This window comes from Diadema antillarum, unplaced genomic scaffold (genome assembly GCF_040938485.1).
Source record: "Diadema antillarum isolate AM-2024a unplaced genomic scaffold, OU_Dant_1.0 seq00001523_RagTag, whole genome shotgun sequence".
Classification (NCBI taxonomy): domain Eukaryota; kingdom Metazoa; phylum Echinodermata; class Echinoidea; order Diadematoida; family Diadematidae; genus Diadema; species Diadema antillarum.
The window spans coordinates 505,545-529,382 of NW_027272255.1; the positions used below are offsets into that span (position 1 = coordinate 505,545).

General features: G+C 39.4%; 1 protein-coding gene across 3 annotated transcripts in view; it reads right to left on the minus strand.

Annotated features, from left to right (window-relative positions):
• The window catches only part of LOC139710346 (ras-related C3 botulinum toxin substrate 1), a 30,620-nt gene extending 7,806 nt beyond the window's left edge, over positions 1-22,814 (minus strand). For all 3 annotated transcript variants that reach the window (XM_071622269.1, XM_071622268.1, XM_071622270.1), the window contains exons 1-4: positions 22,655-22,814; positions 4,143-4,214; positions 3,014-3,131; positions 2,036-2,233 (exon numbers count right to left, since the gene is read on the minus strand). In XM_071622269.1, the coding sequence (XP_071478370.1) occupies positions 2,036-2,233; positions 3,014-3,131; positions 4,143-4,214; positions 22,655-22,689 (423 nt within the window). In that variant the 5' untranslated portion in view covers positions 22,690-22,814. The remainder of the gene's footprint in view (positions 1-2,035; positions 2,234-3,013; positions 3,132-4,142; positions 4,215-22,654) is intronic.
• Between the last annotated feature and the right edge of the window lie 1,024 nt (positions 22,815-23,838).

Here is a 23,838-nt window from a genome sequence, read left to right on the forward strand (position 1 = left end):
ACTTCCATATGACATTGTAGGCACTGAGAGCACAAAGTGGTTTTTTTTTCTTAATTCATTACATTCATCTTTTTTATTGCCTGGCTTGATCTTGAGGGTGTGGTTAATATACCGACAAATATGATACTCATTTGTGTACACATACATGCATGTATATGTGGCATCTATAAAAAGACATATCTTTCAAATCTATCCTGGAATTAACATATTGCATGCCACAAACACAGGCACATGGACACATTCTAAAAAAGATCCCTCAATACTGTCCAGGGCCAGATTACTTTGAGTAAGTGGCAACCAACAGCATGTCAGAAAAATAAACGCATGTCTCAAAAACTTTGTGATTCTGTCTGGCCAACAACGAATGGCACCTTTGAACAAAGTTTGGACTCACAATCATCTAAACTCTTCAAAGCAAGCTCTGGAATTAACCTTTTTTTTTTACGCTTTTTTTTTTCAAAGACATTACATGTATTGAACTGATGTCTTAAGATCACCAAGGGACGCATGGCATTAAACAAAAGACTGGACCGAGAGTCTAACTTCTCATCATGCCAACTTGCACAGTGAAACACTTTCTGGGCTGGTTTTGGACCTTTTGGCACACTACAATTAGTCGCCTAGCAACCCTCCCTCACAGTTGCATTGTGTGCACAGGAATTAGTGTTGATCACGTCGCCCACCCAACATTTACGGCCTCCAAACTCAAACAAGAACAAATCAACGGTGTAGCTCACAATTCACCCATCACCAGCGCTTTGTGTGTGTGTGTGTATGTGTGTGTTTGTGTGTGTTTGTGTGTGTGAGTGTGACTCGACTACCAGGATGACTGCGTGCCCCTCTGATAGAGTGCTAAAAAATTCAAAAATCCGAAGCGTGTGAATGATGAGAATAATTAACAAGGGAAAAGAGAAAAAGAAAGAAAGCCGGGATGGAAACTAATTTCAGTGCCCAACCGAAGTTTTGTCCAATGCAACCTAAAAGAAGGAACATCTTGCACTCAGGCAAAGCATGATTTGTGGTGGGTGCATAAGGGTATTTGTTGGGATTTTTTGTTTCTTTGGTAGTGGAACCCTGACCTTGGGTGTAGAAAAAAAAAAGTGTGGTTAGTGTGGGGGAAATCCCTTTGTAGGATGTGATATGGGCACACAAAAACATTTACACAAAATGTTAAACAGCACATGCTTTCTTCTTCCAACATCAAGTGTTTCCTTGTAAAACTGCTATATACACAGAGACACAAGACAGCATCAAAGAATCCATCTTCAACCCAGAATTAATTGTGCTATTAGAAACCTGTATTACCCCAATCGCTGACTGTGTGATAGATGTGATAAGGGTTCTGATGCATTTAAAATAACTTTCTTCGCTCGGTATTCATAACAGTCCTCGCTTCCTCCACTTCCTCATCAATCCAAAATCCCATTCATTATTCACAGCCATTTCCCTTTTCCCATTTTCCCGTTACCTTGTAACTTGTCTCACTCCTTCCCCCGTCCTTGCATTCTTCACTTAATATTCATATTGCTGTGCGCTAAAAGGTTCTAGACATTTCACTGTTATATGTTATCTTGATCCTACCCCTCCCCCCCCCCAACATTCTCCAGTAAATTGTAGCATTTATGCCACGCATTTCAATCAAAATTCAATTTCTGCAAATTAGCTAACTGAGCTCATCTTATGTGAATATCGGACAAATGTAACAGATAAAGTACTTTTTTCATGTTGCACCCACATGGATTGAAAAAACATAGGAGAAAAAAATTCCTCCATCCCACCCCCCCCCCCCCCCCCCAATGCCAGGGTTGCAAGGATCCTAATACCTGTCCCTCCATATTCCGTTAACCCATATCACTCATGTTCCTATCCTGATGCCCCCAACCCCCTACAGTCCATCCTCACTCCCTTTCTGCTTCCACTGATCTGTTGTCCAGCTGGTCCTATCCCCACCCCTATCCACGCCCCATGCCCCCATCCCCCGTCCCCGCCCCTCAATCCTCAATCCTCAAATGATAAGGTGCCCTGAAAGGTTTACCTTCACGTAAGTGATGGGGGCGAGATTCCTCTGGGCCAGCTTGTCTATCGACTCCTTGTCTTCCCGCAGATCCAGCTTGGTCCCGACGAGGATGATGGGCGTGTTGGGGCAGTGGTGGCTGACCTCCGGATACCACTTGGCCCGCACGTTGTCGAAGGAGGCGGGGCTCACCAGCGAGAAACAGATCAAGAATACGTCCTGAAAGGGTCGGAAGACGAAGCACATGGAAACAATTCGCACACAGGAACATACATATCTAGGTTTATGCCACGCTCAGTGAAGAATGCCCTAACAATGTTGTTGGTTTGGTTTTTTTTTTTTAAGTTAAAACTTAGAGCACACTCTCAATGAAGAGATTAAAGCTGAAACTGATCATGTTCTATTAACACATTTTATGCATGACAAATACCAACTTTCAAAGCAGTAGCACTATCCTTTCAAAAGGTATTATAGTTGAAAATGAAGAGTGTGTGAAGAGTTTTTAAGGAATGAAAAGGGGACTGTAAGACACACCTAATCACACTATCCCATATGAGGACTTTTTGTCAATCTCTTAACTTTGATAAAACACTCCTGAACTGTGGAGAAATTCCTATCTCAAATCACACATGCAATGTTCCACCATTTTCCGTATGAGAGGTTTGACGGCTACTTTACAACAATCATGCCACTAACTATTCAGCTGATATAGCAGCCAAGAACTGTCAAAAACTTGTCCCGTTTCTCAAGACAACCAGCTCGCGCACACACCAAACCTCCACACACATGATGCACTTCTTTCATTCAGCTCAATATCTGACTGAATTTTGAAATTTCAAAATGTCATAACTTTTTCATTTCTTATCCAATTTTGATCACCTTTGCATTGTTCTGCGGGGATTTCTTTTTTTCTCTTTCTTATGAAATAGATAAAATTTTGGAGTGGATTTCTCTTTTAAAGCAGCATCCACAGCTTTGAACGAGGCATTTTCCACCTACCGTCTGTGGGTATGAGAGCGGCCTGAGTCGATCGTAATCCTCCTGACCAGCTGTATCCCATAGTCCCAGGTTGACTGGGCGACCGTCCACCATCACGTTGGCGGAGTAGTTGTCAAAGCTGGTGGACATGAGATAGAGACAGTAACCATGGTGATTATGGCACACAGAATTAAAGTTTACTAGAAATACAATCAATGCAGCTAGCATCCATGCTACATCCAGTTACACAGCAATAGACCGTTTCAGTTGGCTGAGTAAATTTTGTTCAGGAAGCCTGTGTGAGAATACCCTATTCATAAGGCCTATGTACATTTCATCAAATGTCAATGTGTGCTTTTGCCATTTATCTTTAAGTTATCTTATTACCATTACAATCATATTTATAATTTCCATTATTATTATCACATCATCAATGTCAATTCTACTACAGTTGAACCTCTATTATCCGGCCTCCCTTTATCCGGATCTCTCTATTATCCGGACGCAATCTCGCCGTGATTTTTTTTAATAATTACGGGAAGAAAGGGGGATTCCCAACTCCTTGAGAACTCCTACCCAAACACACATGAATTACATATTACTTCCAATATGATTAACATACATTGCATCAAATTTCCTTCCAAATTGCTTACCTTCAGACATTTCAACATCCCGAAACATCCCCAAATGTAACAATGAAAAGGTTGCAGTATACACATTACTACATGTGGTACTACAATGGGCTACATCAGTACATGTGTACGTATATGTACATAAAGCATTGAGTCTCCCGTATCCGGCCAAATCCCTTATCCGGATGAGCCCCGGTCCCGACTTGTCCGGATACGAGAGGTTCAACTGTACTATATTGTATAATAATGCACAATAAAAAAAATAAACAAAGGGACTACTCATATGTTTTGTTCCTTTTCCATTGACTTCACTTCAGTTTTACTGACAGCAGCACCATGTATTTGAATCTTAAGGAGATTCAAATCTGTAAAAGAGGGGTAAGAGTAACATATTTACTGTATACATGTATATGGTATATATCGCTGTGAACCAGTATTTTGTTTTCACAAATATCACTCAAATTGCAAAATTTGTACAAACAAAACTGGCACATCCAGTACTCTATTAATATACTTACACTGTAGGAATGTATTCCCCGGGGAAGGCATTGGTGGTGTAGCTGATGAGTAGACAAGTCTTACCCACGGCTCTGTTAACGCAAAAAGGCAAAGGAAGACAGGGAGGGAAAACCACAAATGATTTATTTAATACTGTGTGAAGACATTCAGTGAATATGACATACAATCAAGGTGACAAATTTAACAAGTTGCAAAAAGAACAACAACATCCTGCAAAACAACAGCAAACACCAAATACAGTGTATCTTTGGGCAAAATCTTATCATGTTTATGCCTTGTTTGTCCTGTTACCCCCATCACAGTCAATGTTTCATGAAATTTCACATGAATAAGAGACAATATGCAGGATCCAAATTGGAATTTCATGTGAGTGGTCTCGTGCGCACTAAAGTATACACCATATATTTCACACGGTTTAATTTTTTTTTTGCAAATTTCAGGAGTCGCGTACTATTTGCAAATTTAACCCATGAAATTTTCAACTCTAACTTCATGTAAATGTGACATGCACACATACATTTCTCCGTTCATTAACTGTACTCCACGATCGCCACTTTAACCACTCACAAAATTGTCATAAAGTCCGGAAACGAAAAAATTACCCTCACTAAACATATGGTGTAAACAGTTTACTATCAAATAGACAATGGATTATCTGGATTACTCAAGCTACAAAGATTCTTCTTAACCGTAGAACTTGTTTTGAGTGCACATAAAACCGAGCTCTTTATGTGAAACAAAGACAGAAAAGTTACGGAAACATGTGAAGGAATCTTGTAGGCAAAATGAATATCAACCTTGTCTCTCATAGGAGTCAAATGACATTTTGTATGTGTGTCATCTTACAAAGTACGTATTGATGTCAGAGAGACTGCATATCACACATTTAGGTCTGAACGTTTTAGATCTACCACTAGCCCCCTCCCCCCCCCCCAAAAAAAAAAAAAAAGCACTGGTTCACATTCAATTGCACATGGCCTCCTTTGGATGACTAATTTGCATTATATGCCAACGAGACGACTGCATCTGATTAATGTGAACCAACTGTTTCAGACTGACTCTTACATCATAACAAGGAAGTAACTTTGTTCTGTTTTGTTTGAGTTTGTGTTGTTGTTTTTTCTGTCACTAACACACACAAACACACACACACACACACACACACACATATACGCGCTGTTGAGATTTATCTTTGCAAGCATAGTATGCAATGCTCTTAAATGACACTCTGCCGCTCCTCTTGCACCACCAACAGGCACTATACAACTATAGGAAACATCTCTTGCCTGTATGAACATGGGAAGGGGGTGGGGCAGGAGCTCCATCATGCTTTAAACAATGGGCAAACTGCGCCCATTTGTAGCTGTTCTTTTCTAACTTGCCCTAATGTCAGACTCAGTTGCCCACGACAATTTGGCAAGCTGGTCTACATGTATGCTGTCCATACAGTGTACATGTAGCAACCTGCCATTTACTTGTGCCATGGACACAGACAGCCATAGGCAGATGAGTGAGCTCTGTATCACTATTCATTCTTCTGTAATACTGATTTCTTGTCATGCTTTCTACCTTTTCTTCCTGCTTTTGATGCGCTAGCGTGCACAACAACAATATACTTCTTTATACAAGATTCAAGAGGATGTTGATATTGGGCAAAATTCTACAGCATGACACATATTTCATTTCAAACTGATGCTTTGTTTACAATCATATCTATAAAAAAAATATATATATATATGTACGTGTAAAACAATACGATTTAGAGTCATTTTGGAGTGCCTGCGTGTATGTTGTACACAGCTTTATGCATACCACCCACACGTGGCATGAATTATGGTGTGCATGCCAGTACTGCACTGTATGGTACTTTACAAAAATTAGCCCTACGTCTATACAATGCCAAGAGAGATAGGTTGATAGAATGGCGATGGCATTAGTGCTTGTCGAATGTATGTCTAACACAGGAAAGTTTAGCGGCTAGAGGGCTCGCAGAGCGCGGAACGCATTAGACGACGGAGGCACGGCTGCTCGTGTCGTCACCTGCTTCGCTGCATGGGCTGGAAATCAAATCTGCACTAACCGCTGCGCATACTTCCTTGAGCTTAGCGACTTTACGGTGCACGAAAACAAATTGTTTTTCCAGTTTCCTCCTTTTCCATCTCTCTCTCTCCCTCTCTCTCTTTCTCTCTCCCTGTCTCTCCCTCTTTGGGTGTGGGAGACAGTTCAGACCAGAAATGTTTGTTAAAGGGATGGTATAGTATTGGTTGAGATGAGGACTCAAATTTCAACCGTTTGCGAGATACTTAGAAACCACTTTATCAAATGCTAAAGAGAGCATATACAATTTGAAGAAGAATTCAAAGTTCATTTGATGAAAATCGGTTTTGAAATGGCCAAGATGTCCAAAAACAAAGTAAAACAAAGTGATCGTAATAGAAGGTGGGTCCCACCTTTTATTATGATTGCTCTGTTTTGGATACCTCAGCCATTTCATCAAATAAACTTTGAATTCCTCTGAGAATAATTGCTCTATAATATTTCAGAAGTTTATCATTATGTCAAAAATGTCACCATCAAAATATGCTGGAAACCCGAAGCCCCGCCTCACCTGAAATTAACCCATCCCTTTAACGTTTAAGAGTCACACTGACAAAAATTCACCAAAATACAGATTAGTCTTTCCCTGTTGTCAAAAAAAGGAAATTCCATTTCTGCAAAAATTACAGTGTATGTTAACATAGCATTCCTCTCATTCTTGGCACAAGATGACAGGAGCTTTTATTCTGAAGATTATTATGACAATTGTGACATCACAATTGCCAATGGAGCAAGTCAGTCTTTGTTCTCTCATTGTTATTGAGTAATAATAATATCTCTGTGATACTCTAAATCATGATGTATGATATTTTTGCTATAAAATTGGAGCCGACGGCCTTTTTCACGGCACCAATATTTTCGCTTATTGCCACTGGCATTTGATAGTTTAGGCAAGAACTTTCACATGCATTTTTATTTTGCAAATCTTGGCTCAATTGCAAAATTCATGAAATCAAAATGCATGTGAACATTTCACATTTTTCTTTTACATTGCAGTTTACCTCCTTCCCCTCCCCCCCCCCCCCCCAAAAAAAAGAAAAATAAACAGAGAGGGAAAGAAACTTTTATGCACATTTAGTAGTTTCTCAGAACTGCTGACATACAGGCTTCTCAATCTCACAAAATCTGTTTTCAACAACAAACCCATTTCGAGTACCAGTATTTATTATAATGTACCGTAATAAAACTTGATTGGGGGCATGCCACAATGATACACAGAATTCATGAGAAAAAAAAACCAACAGCTTTTGGCAAGACATCTTGGCTCACATACCCATAAATGCAAAGCAGACAGCACTGGCTACAGACAGGTGCACACAAACAAACAAACAAACACACACACACACACACACCATATATATACACTGTATGATGCATACTGCTTATAGTGTAGGATGCTTTAAGATGAAAACAAACTGTGAGTTGCATATGTGTATCTCACACACAAACACACACACACCACTTTCAATGCACATAAACACAACACACAACACACAAACATGAACACATGTCTTATTAGGTCACAGCGCAATCTGCACGAAATACCTATGATGCAAAGGCATCTTATAGACAGTGAAAATAAACATGATTTACATTGTATCAGTGCAGTGACCTATGCATATTAAATTGTGCATTTAAGCGGGTCCAACAATATAAATCAACAAGATTCCATGAACTTCCACTGCACTTCCTTTTCCAAACCAACCAACAACCTAATATCACACAGTTTTACACATATGACTGCACAGGCCCGTTCAGACTCGCAAAATACAACGTTGTACTTGTTTTTTCAATGTGCTTTCTACAGAAATGTTTCAAACAAGTAATTTTTGAAAGTCTAAATAAACTTGAATGACTTATAAGAATTTATACATTTTATGCATCACGCCAAATTGATAATTTTTGTCAGTCTGAAAATAAACTTGTGTTACATGTACGTGTACATTTCATACAATCTCACTTTTTAAACACATTTCTCATATCATGTTTAGCCCCTCTGACTGTCATCCGAAGGTGTTGTCCACTCGAGTTTTACTCGATTCTGAGGGGGCATTTGTAACCTGAATGGTCTGACCTCTAAAAGAATATCAAAGGAGGCACAGTTCAACTTGACCAGGACTTCACTTCTGTCCCGGTGCATGCACACAACAGGGTTCGAAATTGGCGATGGTCCGCTGGCCACTGGCCACCCAAAATCATGTCGGACTAGCTAAAAATCATAAAATTCTGAAGTAACTAGTCCGTCTGGCTAGCCAAAATATTGCTTCAGTGTCAAAATTGATTCTAAGTAGTCCGCCTGGCTAGTTTTAAAAAAAGTTAAGTGCGACCCCTGCACAATTATATGTACGTATGCAAACGCTAGCACATAGTTTTAAGTGTACATAATGTACATTGTATGAAGAGTTACACTGAATGTTGTTTGCAGTGTGAAAGGGGTCACCATGAAGACCCGTTTCAGGGTCTGAACACTCTGCAACCCTAAACACGTTCAGAAGTCAAGTGCATTTGAAAAAAACATGATTGCCGTGTAATCCCTCACGAGTCTGAAACTACTTGATTCAAAGGACTCTAATCAAGGGCTCCATTGACATTGCCGACATCAAAGCAACAATACAGATTACTGCTGCTGACGACTGTACAAGTTGCTGGTGCTTTTCACATTCACGGCAAAAGGGCGTCGAGAGTATGAAGGACTCATCTTCACATACTGTTGAATGAGCAAATACAACTTATTTTTTTAACAACAAAAAAGGGGGGAGAAAAATAGTTGCACAATACCAGATAAACAAAAATAGAAAATGCTTCAAGACTTCCTCTTAAAGACCTGTGCATGGGAATAACATTATCAGAGCATAGCTGCCGTAATATTCTTCCACATAGTGTTATCTATCAACGACAAACAAAGTTTGAGCAAACAAGATGATACCTGATACTGTCAATGAGTAGTAAAAGAGCTAATTTCTTGTGAAATGTATTGTCTAAAGAGCATATTTCTAGAAAAATATGATATTTCATATGATATTTCATATGACATTTCATACCATATATATATATATATATATATCACTTGGCATATTCTTCTATCTTACTCTGACACAGAGTGTGTTTTTTGTTGACTACAGTCCTTTGGTGAAATCAGAAGTCACAAAAATGATTCACTTTAGTGTGATATAAAGTTGCAATTGGGGGTGATACAGGTAATATCTACCTGTATCTACTATACACTTCTCTTTCAGTTGAATGATGTGTAGTTGTTTTTTGCTTTTTGCTTGAATCATTTTTTCACGCGTTACTCCAAACTTCTAGAAACCATCACAGGATGAGTAAAAATTACACTGAATTACAGAAATCTCTATTGGGCCTGTCAAAGACAACCATTATTTCCTTCCAATTGCTTGCCTATGCTTGAATCCCTTCGGCCCAGGTCCAGGGTTTGTTTTAGGGCCCTAGAATATCCTAGGTCCTTGATACTCTGTGATGCAATGTGACCCTCATATCAGAGACCATTTTCCCTTAAATCTAAAACCTATGTATGGGTGATTTCCATTCAAACACCCATCTGGATAACACAGATAATAGTCTTGGTTAACATTTCTGATACACCAATTGACTGTTCTAAAAAAAAAATCTGATTATGTCAATTTTCCAAAAATCAAAACATTCAGTTTTTCATGATCCCAAAACCTCAGAAATCTGAACTGTTCAGTTTTAATCAGAATGGCTGGTTAACTATCAATGCTTGCCATTCATAAAGAAAGCTGAAGTTTTAAAGAGTGTTTATGCTCAATTTGCGAAGGCAGAATCAGCGTTTTGAAACGCTTATTCAAAACGCTGATTCAAAACGCCGTTCACAGGAGCACTGTTTATGCTCACTTTCTTCGAGCCTTGGAAAGTGCGTTTGCGATTGCTTCGCTGACCTCAGCAGAGGCAGGTCAAATTGGGGCGCGCGCTGCAATCGGTGGCCTGGCCTGGGAGAGCAGCTGGGAAAGACATGCGTATGCACAGTACATGGGAAAACTGCACAGGCTGGCTGGCCGGGCGGCACATGCTTTTTCACGTGAACCGGAAAAGCGTTTAGACGCGTTTAGAAATGCTGTTGCGTTTATGCTTCCCCGTCACACGTGATTAGTCAAAAACGCCGATCGTAAACGCACCTTTTTGTGTGTTTTGAATCAGCATTCTATCCAAGTGAGCATGAACGCAACGGTGTTTTGCACTAATCACGTTTAAAAACGCTGATTCTGGACTTGCTCTCACACTCATACACAGCAAACTGACACCCCCAGCCTCCGAGAAAAATATGCGACAAATTTGGCATCATAAAATGTGAGAAACCCAAGGGAGAACAGCTAACCGCACAAATAGATCTATGAAAAAGATATTCATGAATAATTAAATAAATGTCCCCATAGGGCACAAGATTGAGTGCAGACTAAAAAATTCTCAAAAATTGTGACTTTTTCAGGTCTGTTTATACACAGGCTCATTATACATTCTGCATGTGATGTGGCTACGCACTGCAAGTACAAGCAACAGAGAAATTTGGATTGGAAGATCGCAGTGTGCCATGCAATGCTGAGCACATGTATACAGTACATGTACACAGATTTCCTGCAGATTCTGAGGCTACACAGTACATCCTATGGGAGAGATAGAGGAATAATACATCATAATGCAGGCATTTTCCCTGTACGAATCCTTCAATCACTTGTAAATATAATCCTACTCAATTTGCCAACATTTTAACTGATACAGCACGCTTGAAATATCCCTTTCGCCTTGGAATCCCAAACCAAGCTAACATTCAAATCTTATAGCTACTAAAGCTTGTTCCAGATGCTACCTTTCATCCCGAATCTATCACAAATCCATAAAACCTACCCCTACTCCTGAACCCTATTCCTACTCCCAATCCCTTTTAACAATCCCCCTCTGCCGCCCACCCCCCCCCCCCCGAATAAAGAAAAGGAAACAAAAGAACAGCGAAATTGTGTCATTTTGCACAATGGAAAATGGATCACACAGGATACGACTGAAAGGCAAGACACCATATTGATAAGGAACTATGGCCACCGTGTCTCGCCTGTCACTGCCATCTTTCTTCTTCATTTGTTGTCTTTTTTTTTTTAGTTTGACCACAGGACAAAACAACAATCCGTTGTACTTCCTCGTTGGGAAGTCACCCCACTAATGCATGGGATTTACCACAAGGCAGAGCAGAGCATGCCACTTTGCTTCAATGACACGCGCTGCGGCAGCGCATCAGAGTCCCGTTGCAGTCACCTGCTGTCAATTTCTGCAGTATTGGGGCCATATGCATGCTTTTGTGTGAGTTCATGAGAGTAAGACCAAACCGGCACTGACAGGAAATAGAAACTCCTCGCCCGAGTTTACAGCCCTCCGCAACAAGGCTGTTTTCAATCAGGAAATCCATTCCACATTCAAGCCAACTCGAGTGCAATCATTATACACAGGGAACAGTGAAAGACTCGTTAAAAACCATACATTCAAGAACAGGACTATTAAAACAGCTATTGAATTTGAAAGATTCGAGGTCACTGTAAGCCATAACAACACGTGAATACGATGAAGTACAGTACAACATGGTATGAATGGCACAAAAGTATCGCATTTGCTTGCAGACCAGTCTTGTCTAAACTTTCTCTTTTTGTGTAATAGTTCTAAACAAATAGCATTCTTTGCAATTATTCAGAACTGTAGTGATCATCAATGCCAATTCTTACAAGCAGAGTTATAAGAATTAAAGCGTTCTTTTTTTTTGGGGGGGGGGGAGGGAACTAATTACAAAGTTGTGAGACAAGAGTATTGCAGCTTGTGTAGTCTAATCTGAACTACATGCTTGCGATCAAAACTTTTTGTTTGATGATAAAAACCACTGGTATTGATCACAAAATGTAAAATGGCAAAATGTTATTATCTTCTTGTTCTTGTGCAATATGATAGAGGCCTTCGCTATTCTATTCAATTTGATTTGACTCTGTTCATGGAGGTTGAATTGGGACATGGACATAGAGTCATTACTTAGTCTTCTTAACATAAACCAAAAAGTAAAATTTATTTTAAAACTCATTCTTGCAATGCTTGTAAACACACAAAAAAACATTGTGAACTCTCGCAATGTGAATTGTGACACACACACACAAAAAAAAAACGGTCAAGCTTGATCATTTTTGGAAACTCTTGCGATAATTTCCCCTGTGCAGCACGTGCGAACGGCACGCAAAGAAACCATTGACTTTTGTTTTGAATCCCATAATGCAACTCGCAGTCACATTCGGGTACCCAGGATCACGCTCTGGTCATTGTTAAGACATGCGCAGCCTGGAGATTCAAAGCACTTCAATTGCAGCCGAGTAATTATTACTATTTTTTTCCCATGAGTGAATGGTGGCAAATAACAAGAGATTTTTGCATCGTGATGCAAAAACTGACAACTCCTCCGTGTGAATGCGGCTATTCATCGGGACATGTTCTCCTGCAGCAGCAGCAGCACTGCTGAGCAAATGACTCTGCACCCCTATAGACATAGTTAAGGAAGAGTCCCGAGTATACTCGGGCAAGTGTCTATGGGGATTGCGTGCTGTAGCCAAATCAGTCCGTCCTCAAGGGGTTAAACTGGTCCAACCTAGTGTCATTGTTCGACCGCAGCGTTCTTCGGAGCATTACCGATCTAAGTTCACTTCCTTGTACAGGATATGGATACATGTAGCCACAGACGCTTGCATCAATATTGGAGGATATAGTGGGGGGGGGGGGGGGGAGGAGACAGCACTCAGAGATTAGATAGAGAATGGCAGCAGAGACTTTAAGAGCATAGTAAGACACTGTAAAAAACAGTTAAACATTCTAGAACCCAATATAAGTTTATGCAGTGACAGGACTTTTAGAAAGAACTATTGTGATATTACTTGTAGTGAAACGGATGAACATTGAAAACAACATGGTGCATGTCACAAAATGTGTATAGTTTGTTTGTATGATGTACAATGTAGTACTGAAAGAACATTACTGCTTACTGCAAAGACAAGGAGAGACGGAAACAGACAGACAGACCGACAGATACAGAGACAAAACAAGCTGGAGAACTGGTTGTTATCAAGTCATTTTAAAAAACACACACATTTTTCATGTCCTCATAAATGAAGGTTTTGAAGTACAGTGCACTTTCTTCAAACACTGAGTAGTGTGCCCTACACTGCAGCCTCAAAATGGCAAATATTTATTTTTAGCAAAACTGCGCACAAGAAAAAAACTCTCATGACTTGTATACATTTACAGCATGAAATAAAACCGAACTGTATGGGCAAGGGGGTATTTAATGGGTCATGTGATAATGAGCTATGAATACACTAGCGTACTTGCTTTGTGTACAAGAAGTAAAGAAACTGGTACACAGATACTAAATCTTTTACACAAGCGATATATACATGAACATGTACGTACAAATGCATGTAAGATAAAACATTGTTTTAACAAGTGCCTGGTCCTATAGTGCAATGGTGAATATAGTATGTATGTGCTACTTGAAAAAAAAATAAAAATAAAAAATGTATTGACTTCTTACATTTTGTACACACATGTCAAAGTCGAGACACAAGTGTCCTTTGTGATGTGTAGGTGTAAGAAATAAAAGCTTTAACTAATCATGGAAAATTGCGATGAAATAGGACAAATATCTGCTAGATTTTATCCATGTCAATGTTGGGATGACACCTAATAGTACTGTATTCCATGGGCAACTAGAATGATTCATTTGGGTTACACAACAACAAACTTGCTTAAATTACACTTTTTGTATGGGTGCGTTTGTGAATTTCACATGTGAATTTTACACAATATCATATTTGGGTGAATTACGTTAATTCAAAGTGAAGTTACTCTGTTGATATTTTACCCAATTTGGCTAAAAGTGTTCCTGGAATGTAGTTTTGATATCATTAATTTGACTTTAAAAGAAATTCCTGAGTGAGATACATTTCCCTTTAATGACAGCTAATGAGTGTCTGGAATGTATACATTAACATTCACAACTTGCACTAGATGTGCTACCTCAGCATCGGCGCTGATGTGCCTGTCTTCTTAATCTATAGGCCATTCCTAATTCTAATCGCTTTTCCAGACTCCAAACACAGTCTTCAACAGAACAATTTTAATCAGGAACCTCTTCATATGGAGCACCACATTTGGTGCAGCAAAATTTAATGCAACACAATTTGTCTGTGTTATTTTCACTTTAATTGGAACCATGAACTGCTTCTTTGGGAGAGATTTTGGCTGAAATACTTCTACTGTCCCTCATCTCAAGTCTTCACATCAAGTGGTGGCTACAACGAAACTTTACAAATTCTTGACTTTTGAGCGGACTGTCCGATTTTTCTCAAACTTTCATTGATGTGGTCTTCTAATATTGCTGCATTCACTCAATCCACATGTACACATCTATCTTGGTTTCCTTCTCCTTTTAGCAGGAGCTCGGGGGGGGGGGGGGGGAATACATTTCCTAACCCCTCCCGATGAAGCGGAGGCCACTGTAGTATCCTATTTCAGAATAAAGGGCTAGGAATCGTTCTAAACCCACAAACCATTATACAATTTGTATTCACCCTTCATGTGGGTTGTAATACACTGTATCTTTTCCAGTTAGCCGATATCCTTGAACCATGCCATGGATCTACCCTATGTCTGGTTCTCCATATCTTTTCTCTGTTGTGCAATATTATGTAACAGCAGTGTCATTGACCTGCAATTTTTGCTACAAACTTTATACATGGACACTTTTAACTCTTCTGTGATGTCAAACACACAGATCCTCAACTGGAAACTCTACAGACTCGGTACAGATGTGTTCTGCAGGTTTGGGGGAAATTACTGTAGATACTGTAGGCCTATACTGGGTAATTCATGAATATTGGAAGATGGCCCATATTTACAAAAGTAACCAACTCATAAAAACATTGCCTCCTGTAAGTAACACAAATGCGCTGTAAATATTGGCTCCAAAGGTTTAAAATCACAAACTTTTCTTCTGGAAAGGGATTTGATTCCTATTTCTTATTTTTATTTACAAATTGTAGCTCTAGCTCTTTATCACAAATTTAACCACTCGTAACTTCGTCTTACAAGTCCCCATTTGCAGTATACAATACCATATCATATACAGTACTATTCATGTGAAATCAGACGGCCTTCATGAATGAAGTTGAAGGAAAGGGTACAACCACAACTGAATCCCCATCCCACCCCCACCACTACAAAGTATCCATAGGAAGACATTATTTCAGGGATATCAGGATATGAACTTTATACTATTTACCTGTCACATCCTTTGGCATGACACACAAGTTACAATCCTACTCTCCTAGTAAAAGCCTCACTTAACAATTAATGCTCATTACTTATGGCTCTTTTCAAATCATGCCCAGTCATTTGGGGCTGTACACACACATACTGTATGTACTTACGAATGCGCATACACCTGCCGATACATGAGTACAACAAAAACAATGCAGGTGAATTAACTCATTCATGTCCAGTGAAAAAAAAAATTTGATGCAGTTTACTTCCTTCCTTCCTTCCTTGTACAGGATGCCATTAGCATAAATTGTGATGTGATATTAATACTGGTAGTTGGGCATTGTTTTATTGTTTCAAAATTATATCCCACACATCAATGAATGTCTTAAAATCCAGTGTGTACTGTACAATTGTATGTCAGTAATATAAGACTCCAGTGTTTTCTCCAACACATATACAACATCTTAACATAATGTACCAAAGTCATTGTAATAAAACTCCACTGTTTTTTTCCAACATCGTGCTTGGTGTCAATTCAATGCATCGTTGGAAACCAGTGAGAGACAAGGAGAATCAAAGCAAGAGATGAATAAGGAAGTATTTTCCAGCTTAATGGGGGGGGGGGGGGAGGGGGGAAGTGTGCATCAAGTAAATTATCCTTGTATAAATACCATATACTTTAAGAGGAAAGTTTGCCAACAAAATGCACATTTGAAGAGCATTTTTTTTATATGGCTGATACATTTTTTTTTTCTGTAGTCTTGATCATCATTTGTACTTAATCTCCAACTAGCTAAATTGTACAGTGTCCATGCTGTTTTGTACCTCTGGGGTTGAACAAGGATGCGAAATATATGCTGTATATGGTACCCAGTGAAATAACTTCTTTGCATGACATGAAGCTACATGTATACTGTGCAACACATTTTGACTGTTTGTATTAATGGTTGTCCTGAGGGGGCTAAAGCGAGCTAAAGTCATCCTTTCATGCAAATGCAACATAGTTCATTGCACCTTTCACTGGAGTGACTCAAATCCTTGTGAATTCTCCTTTCTCCCCACACTCTGTGTCACTGAAAGAATAAAGCTATTTCAAAGAAAACTTCTCACACATGATGCATATAGCTAAAGTCTACAATTTGAGTGTTTGTTGAAATTAACCCCCCCAAAAAATGCTTATATGAATACCCATGGATACTTTGCTACAAATTCTACCAGACCTGTAGAAGAATACTGTATACGCTATAATTTTCGCGTACATAAATTTTCGCGAATTACCGATGTCACACATTTTCGTGAGTGGTTAAATTCGCGATTGGGGGACCAGAGAAAATATGAAGTGGCAAAGAAAGTGTGAATTTTCAACTTACTAGCATATAAGAATGATACTAGTTACATTGTATACACTGCATGAAAAAGACTTGCCAAACTCTGCGAACTAGATCTAGTAAGTTAGAATTCAACATTTTTGAAGTGGTTAAGTCCATCGCGCTAGATTTCTGACGAGTGGTCCCCTTGCGATAATGGATTGGCTCTCTACAGTATTCGTAAGTAGACGTGGACGTGCTTAAACAAGATTAGCCAGTATGGTCTGTTCGGTAAGCCGTGACATGGTATTCTAGTACTGAAATGTTCGTATCATCAAGGCAAGGGATTCATTTTGGAAGGTAATATTTTCGCGTGTTGTTAATTTCGCGAATAGCTCCCGACTCGCGAAATTCGCGAAAATAAAACCCCCGCGAAATATATAGCGTATACAGTAACACATATTCTCTCTTTAGTCTTATCTACATAACAATGAGAAAAAAGAAAGACAGACAATTCTATTCCACTCACTTACATTTCGTAAATCATTCAAAAATATAATGGCATTGATCCAGGAGATATCGTATGAACTCCCAAAGTGACATCACAAAAGAGTGACTTTGACACTCACACGGACACAGAGGGTGTACATTTTGAACGGAAGAGAACAACACAAAGGGTGCATTCCAAGGATTCCTTTCTCCCACAGTGTACTGTAATCCCTGGATAATGACAAAAGACCGTATGACACGTGTACCCAGCCCTATACAGTCAACACACACTAGCTACTGTCTGTGTCCCTGTTATTCAACTCACTATGTTGTAGTGACCCTCACATTTATATGCCCAATTCTCCTTTTCTCACCTTTTCATTTCCAAACTGTTCATTAGTATCAAACATAAACAGTCTAATGGTTTCACAGTTATCACATTACCAATAGATTACCAATAGATTTTTTACATTTATCTGATCTTCTTAATAATCTTAAAAACTTATTAGTCTCACTCTGATAAGATCATTTAAGAATTGTCCCAGCTGTTTAGCAACCAAACAACTTGCATATTTTTTTTTTCTGTAGGCAAAAAGAAAATGGCCTGCCATACATATAAAGAGCCTACCTAAGGACTTTTCTACTTTTTCTTACATTACTACACTGTTTGAGAAAAAAAAATGTGACTAACAAAATAATTTGAAACAACCACAGCATTGCCTATTGCTTTATGGCAAAAACAAAAACAAAAACAAGGAAAGCACTCTCACTCAAATATGAGTATGACTGACTTTTATTCTATTTACCAATGTACGATGTCTATTGAGTACTAGCTATGGTGGCTCACAGGATGGAACTCAAAAGAAATTTACAATGCAATGCCACTTCACACAAGGAAACAATTGTATTGGCAATATAAGCCTACAGTACATGCACATGTGTAATAACACCTGTCGACACTTGTCACAAGTGCTACAATTCAGAGCTCTTCCCTCGTCAGCAGAAAATTTGTCAGATCATGCCGTTCACGAAGCAGTTGTTTATAACCTGCAACAGAGTGCAGTCTCTGAATAGCAGCAGCCTTCATGTTTTTGAGACTTTGTTTTTGATGTTGCTTTGTTGCATATTGAGAAGTTACCTTGGAAATAATGGAATTGTCAATAAATGCTTCGAAAGTATTCCAACATTTCTACGGACGATGCACAATTTTCATTTCAATTCTGCTGTGTACAATGTGGACAAAATAACTTTCACAGAGACTAAAACCTACAAAACGCCAGTACCAAGAAAGAAACTGAGATATCATAGGATCTGCCGGCACTTCATCTTGATTCACTAAAACTCAAGTGTCAGCCTTCCATACATTGAATATATAATGTGTCTAAAAATCTATCCAAAATATAAAAAGAGTACCCATACATCACTGATTTTGAAGTAGATATTGTTAGATCTTGATATACTCACACATCAATGATCTCAACTATATCATGCAGATGGAGTACATAATATGTAAATATCTGACAACAGTTCTGCTACCCTGAAGGTTTGTTTCTAAGAAGCTGCCTAAATGCCCTTCCACCCCCCTCCCCCCCAATAGAAATACAATTCCTGTCTATTTCACAGTTTTATGTGGACTAGAAACAAAATTTTGCCACAACAATAAAAAAAAAAAAGTTCCAGATTCCAATGCTCAATACTACCAGCAGTGTTGTGCATACATGCATAGATATATGGATATAGAGTCCCGTAAGTTTTGGTTAAAGGCACATGGTCCTGGTGGTTTAGTCAAATGCGCACGGCTCAAGTTTCCTACAGAGACCTAAGCTATCGACTCCTCTTTAGCGCTGACGCTCTGGCCCATTTCCCCGAATCCGAAGAATTCCGATCCACTATAGTCAGTGGTCCTATCACAGTTAGGCTCATGATTCGGCTGAGGGGGATGGCAGCTTTAGCAAACTTCTTTTGTGATGTCATACTAAGAACCACATAAGCAAGCTTCCTGGCATCACTACAGACTACGTGACGCGCAGAGAAGACAACGAAGGCAATGTTACCTAGCAACACCTACGCACTTTGCGTCTTTACTCTTGATGACAGCTCAACTTTGGCGATCTTCGTATCATGCTAACAGCGATAGGCAGTATCATCCAACAGCGCCCTCTAACCCACTGGGACTATGCGCCTTTAATAAGCAAGATAACACTTCTCTGCTGCAATGGAAAAATACTTATAACTTGGCCACTAACATTATCATGCCTTGTTTTTGCTGTTTTGAACAGTTGTTCTACTCAGATCCCAAGGGATTTGGCATTGCATTGGGACATTTTACAAACAAAAGTGATAAAAGTAGGAGCTGAGGTTCTATCTAAAAAAAAAAGAAAAAAAGTAATATTCTCAATTGGATTCGACTATTTTGAAGTCATATAGACAAAGAATACAGTGTATAAGTGTGTAAGCTTGTTTGATCACTATAAGATATTATGTTCAGGGCTCAATCCGTGGAATTATCTGTATGTCTGGAGAAAGTGTTCTTTTGACAAGAACTCAAATTTGGAAAGAACTCGAAAAAGTCAACAAACCCATTTTTATTTGGATGACAATGGATGTGCACAATCACTGAATCACCCATCAAGGTCCTTCAATGCCTTTATAAAGCATGTACCTGGTATCTATTGACCTACATTGTATGCAGAAGCATGGTAATTCTCTTGGAAGAAGAATTACTATAGTAACACAAAAAAGGGCCCTACTAATGAGTGTGTGATATGACATCTCCGTCCAGTCATGAACACATGTTTACGTGTCAGAACCCTGCTACACTGTCTGAAAATTATGTAAATCCAGTGTAAGAAAAGAATTGTTCTGTATATAGAAGGCAATGCATATGTCTACAGGCCTCGAAATAGGATTTTGGAGGGGCACGGCCATTTAGAAAAGGGCACTTTTTCCAAGAGGCCAGGGCACTTAAGTCAGTCAGAGGGGCACCAAGGCCACATTGGAAAGGGCATGTTTGGTGTTTATGAAAAAAGAAAGAAGAAAAACAAACCGAGAAAAACAAACAAACACACACACACACACACACACACACACAAAGTGCAACACACAACAAAAACCTCTTCCCTACAGCTGTAACACATTCCCAGTCTCCGCGTTTCTATCAGTGAAACATTTTTTTAAACAGGAATAAAACAACAGTAGGTATTGATTGAAACTCGACACCCTTTCAGGCCAGCCAGGCTGCCATGAAACTTCAAAGCACATTCCGACAGCTGGCTGGCAAAACCACAAGGCAAAGGAATTTGCGTGCGCGTGTAGATTGCTATGATTATAGTCTGTGACAGACAGTTCATGACCTCCAAGAATGCGCCAGTACGCGCGGTTTCTTCTGTTGATTGGTCTCTCTCTCTCTCCACCCCTCCCCATTCCCCAGTCTGGCACACCTTGGCATCGTGGGATTTTTCTTTTTTCTTGGTGAACTTGGAGTTCACTCTTCACTACTCTATCTGAATATGCGCTGCCTAGCTAGTACATACTCGCGGCCGCTGCGCTGCGGAGGCAGTCGGGACGGTAAAAGCCGGTCGGGCGTACATGTACGTACACGTCGTCTCGTATCTCGGAAAGATACTTTGAATTTGAATCAGATATATCGGGACGCGAGTGAACTGAAGGTATGATATTTGAGATCAGGAAAGTTGTTCAAGCTTATTAAAGAGACTTTGAGAAAGGGCATATCATACGTCATAAATAATAACTTTCATTCTAAAAGGGCACCACGGCCCCAAGAAAAAGGGCACATTTTTTTTGGCCGTAACTTTGATCAAAAAACAAAAGGCATTGCGGCCAACGAGAGGGGCACCGACGGCCATGGCCGTCGGTGGCCGTCGGTTAATTCGAGGCCTGTGTCTACAGTAAAGTACCTCTGCAACACTGTAGTGAAAATTTTGGTCTTATCCAAAGTCTGATAGCAAGCACAGAAGCTACTCTAAACAATACTGAGGAAAATTAATTTTACAAAATTTGCACCACCTAGAATCTAGAGGTCCTGGGAAAAAGAAAAAATGGAAATCCCTCAGATTGCAATGTTTTTATAGTAAACTCCTCAATGTGAAAAAAAAAAATCAAAAGCCAATAGTCATAACTTTTGCAGAACTTGACAAAGAGGACAAAGTCTACAGTAAAGATGTCCCTTCAGCACAATCATACCAATCGTATCTAGTATCTCTCCTTTTGATGCTAATACAAAGTTCTGTAGATTCAACATTACCTTTTTGCTGGTCTTTGCCTCATATTCAATTTGTCAAAGTAATTGAGTGCAAACCTTTACTGGGTACAGTGATACGTTATGACTGTTAATGTTATCTAAAAATTTCCCAGTGGTCAGTTCTACCTGTAATATTTGTAATGTGATATTCCACTCTTCATTAATACGCGCAGTAGGTATCACATCCTCTTGGTTGGCTCTCATTGATCACACGTTACAGACATGAGACACGAGGCATATTAAAAAGTGCACAAAAAATAAAAACATGATCTTCCTAAAAAAAAATTGTATTTAAATTTAAACTAAAATCATTCTGTTCTGTCCCGGGCGACTACTTGAAGGTGATATCTTTGATCTTTAATTATGATTTGATGATGCCAATTGATGGTGAGTTCACTACGCGTCTCGAGGCAGGTGGTTCCACAGGTGGATGCTGGATGGTACAGTGTAATTATCTGGTACTCTGGGAAAAACGTCCCTCTTAGCAGTGATGTGCAGGTTCTGGAATGACGAACATCTTGTTGTGTTGTGTCCTCTAGTTTGGTAATAATAGGGAGCTTTAGATTTGCCACACAGACGTTACAGACTACAATTGCGTTGGGCGTTCTCCTCTCTACCTGCGTCATGTTGCAAAGTAATGCTAGACCATTTGATTTAGTCTTTACGCAAGGTTGCTAGCTAGCGTCAGCATGCAGCACTTGTTCGACAGCAAAAAACTCAACTTAATCCCGTCTAGTTTGACTGATTCAATTAGTGCTATGGGGTTATGGCTGCCTCTTTTCTTATCAGTATCATATTCTGAAAATTCTGATTTCCAAATTACGTTGGTTAGTATAAATACATTGATTGTTAATAAGCTAGGCGGAACTCCGCAGCGGCGCGGCGAGGCTCAGCTCGCTTGACTGACTGGCCGCTTGACTACGCGTACGTACGGTGTGCGGCGCGCCGCGCCAATGGCTTGCTAAGCTTATCATGTTACAGGAACATGAAGTGAGACAAGTTTGTAACACGTTAATAAAAGTCAGTAAATTCACTATCTTACCCATCACCAACCACTACACATTTGATGGCCTGCATCCTGAGTATGTAGACTGCTTCAGATCGTGAGTAACTATGATGACATTAGGAATATCTCATCCAATTTATGCACAAATACTTCACGGAAGCGTGGTTTCCCTTCGGATTTTGGGGTGTGTAAAATAGTGCGGATGATGCGGAAGTGATTGTACTCATTTATATTCGACACGATGCCAACCTAAAAATAAAAGATTGACCCGGAAAGAATTGCAACACTGTCACTGCTAGTGCGCCATCATTGGTGGTGGTGAGTATAACATTAACTCTCGAGTACTGCGGAAAATAATAGTTGTGACATCATTGACGAAAATAGAGACTATAGGTAAACTGTAAGTCCCCTTATTGGGCAAGCCGTCATTGTCAGCAAAAGCCCAACAATAAAAGCCGAACGTATTATTTTTAGTCGTCATTTTGGCCGATCTTGGTTTTGGTGAAAACAAGCTCAGAAGGGGTGCTACATTGTTCATTTCCCACAAACGGCAGTGACTTTATGTGACTTTCTCATCAGAAAAAAAAAAAATAACAATGATAAGTGCGATTCTAAACTCTATTTGCATGTTGACTTTCATGAATGAAATGAGATTAAACAAAGAATGGTATATAAGTTTGATTAAGATTAGACATAACATAAGAAGACCATATATTTTTTAAGTTACATAATGTTTTTGTGGAAAAGTCAATATTGTATTTTTGTTGTTGCAATAACCACCATAATGTTAATAACGATAAGGGCATTATGCCATCATTTTGCAACCCTCCAAATCGTTTATACAAATCAGGAGCACACCCTTCCGATCAACAACAACAATGACATTAATTGCATGGACGCACTTTTCTTTATACTTTTATATATGCCAAAAAAAAAGAAGAAAAGAAGTGAGACGAAGATTTGTGCTTATAGGTCAGTGGAAGACTTTGTTATGATAGGTACCGTCATGACATCCTCATCTCGCCGAATTGCACACGGTGTTGTGACCGTATACAACTTCTCATTACTTTGTGAAAACTAAGACTTAATAACTCCATAAACTTTCTTGGGATTATTTTAGGGACAATGTTGATGACACCTCCTCCACCATTCCGTTTGTCTAATATTTCTCGCACCTTTATCAAAAGTCAACTCTTGCAACTTCAGTTCAAATTTCATTT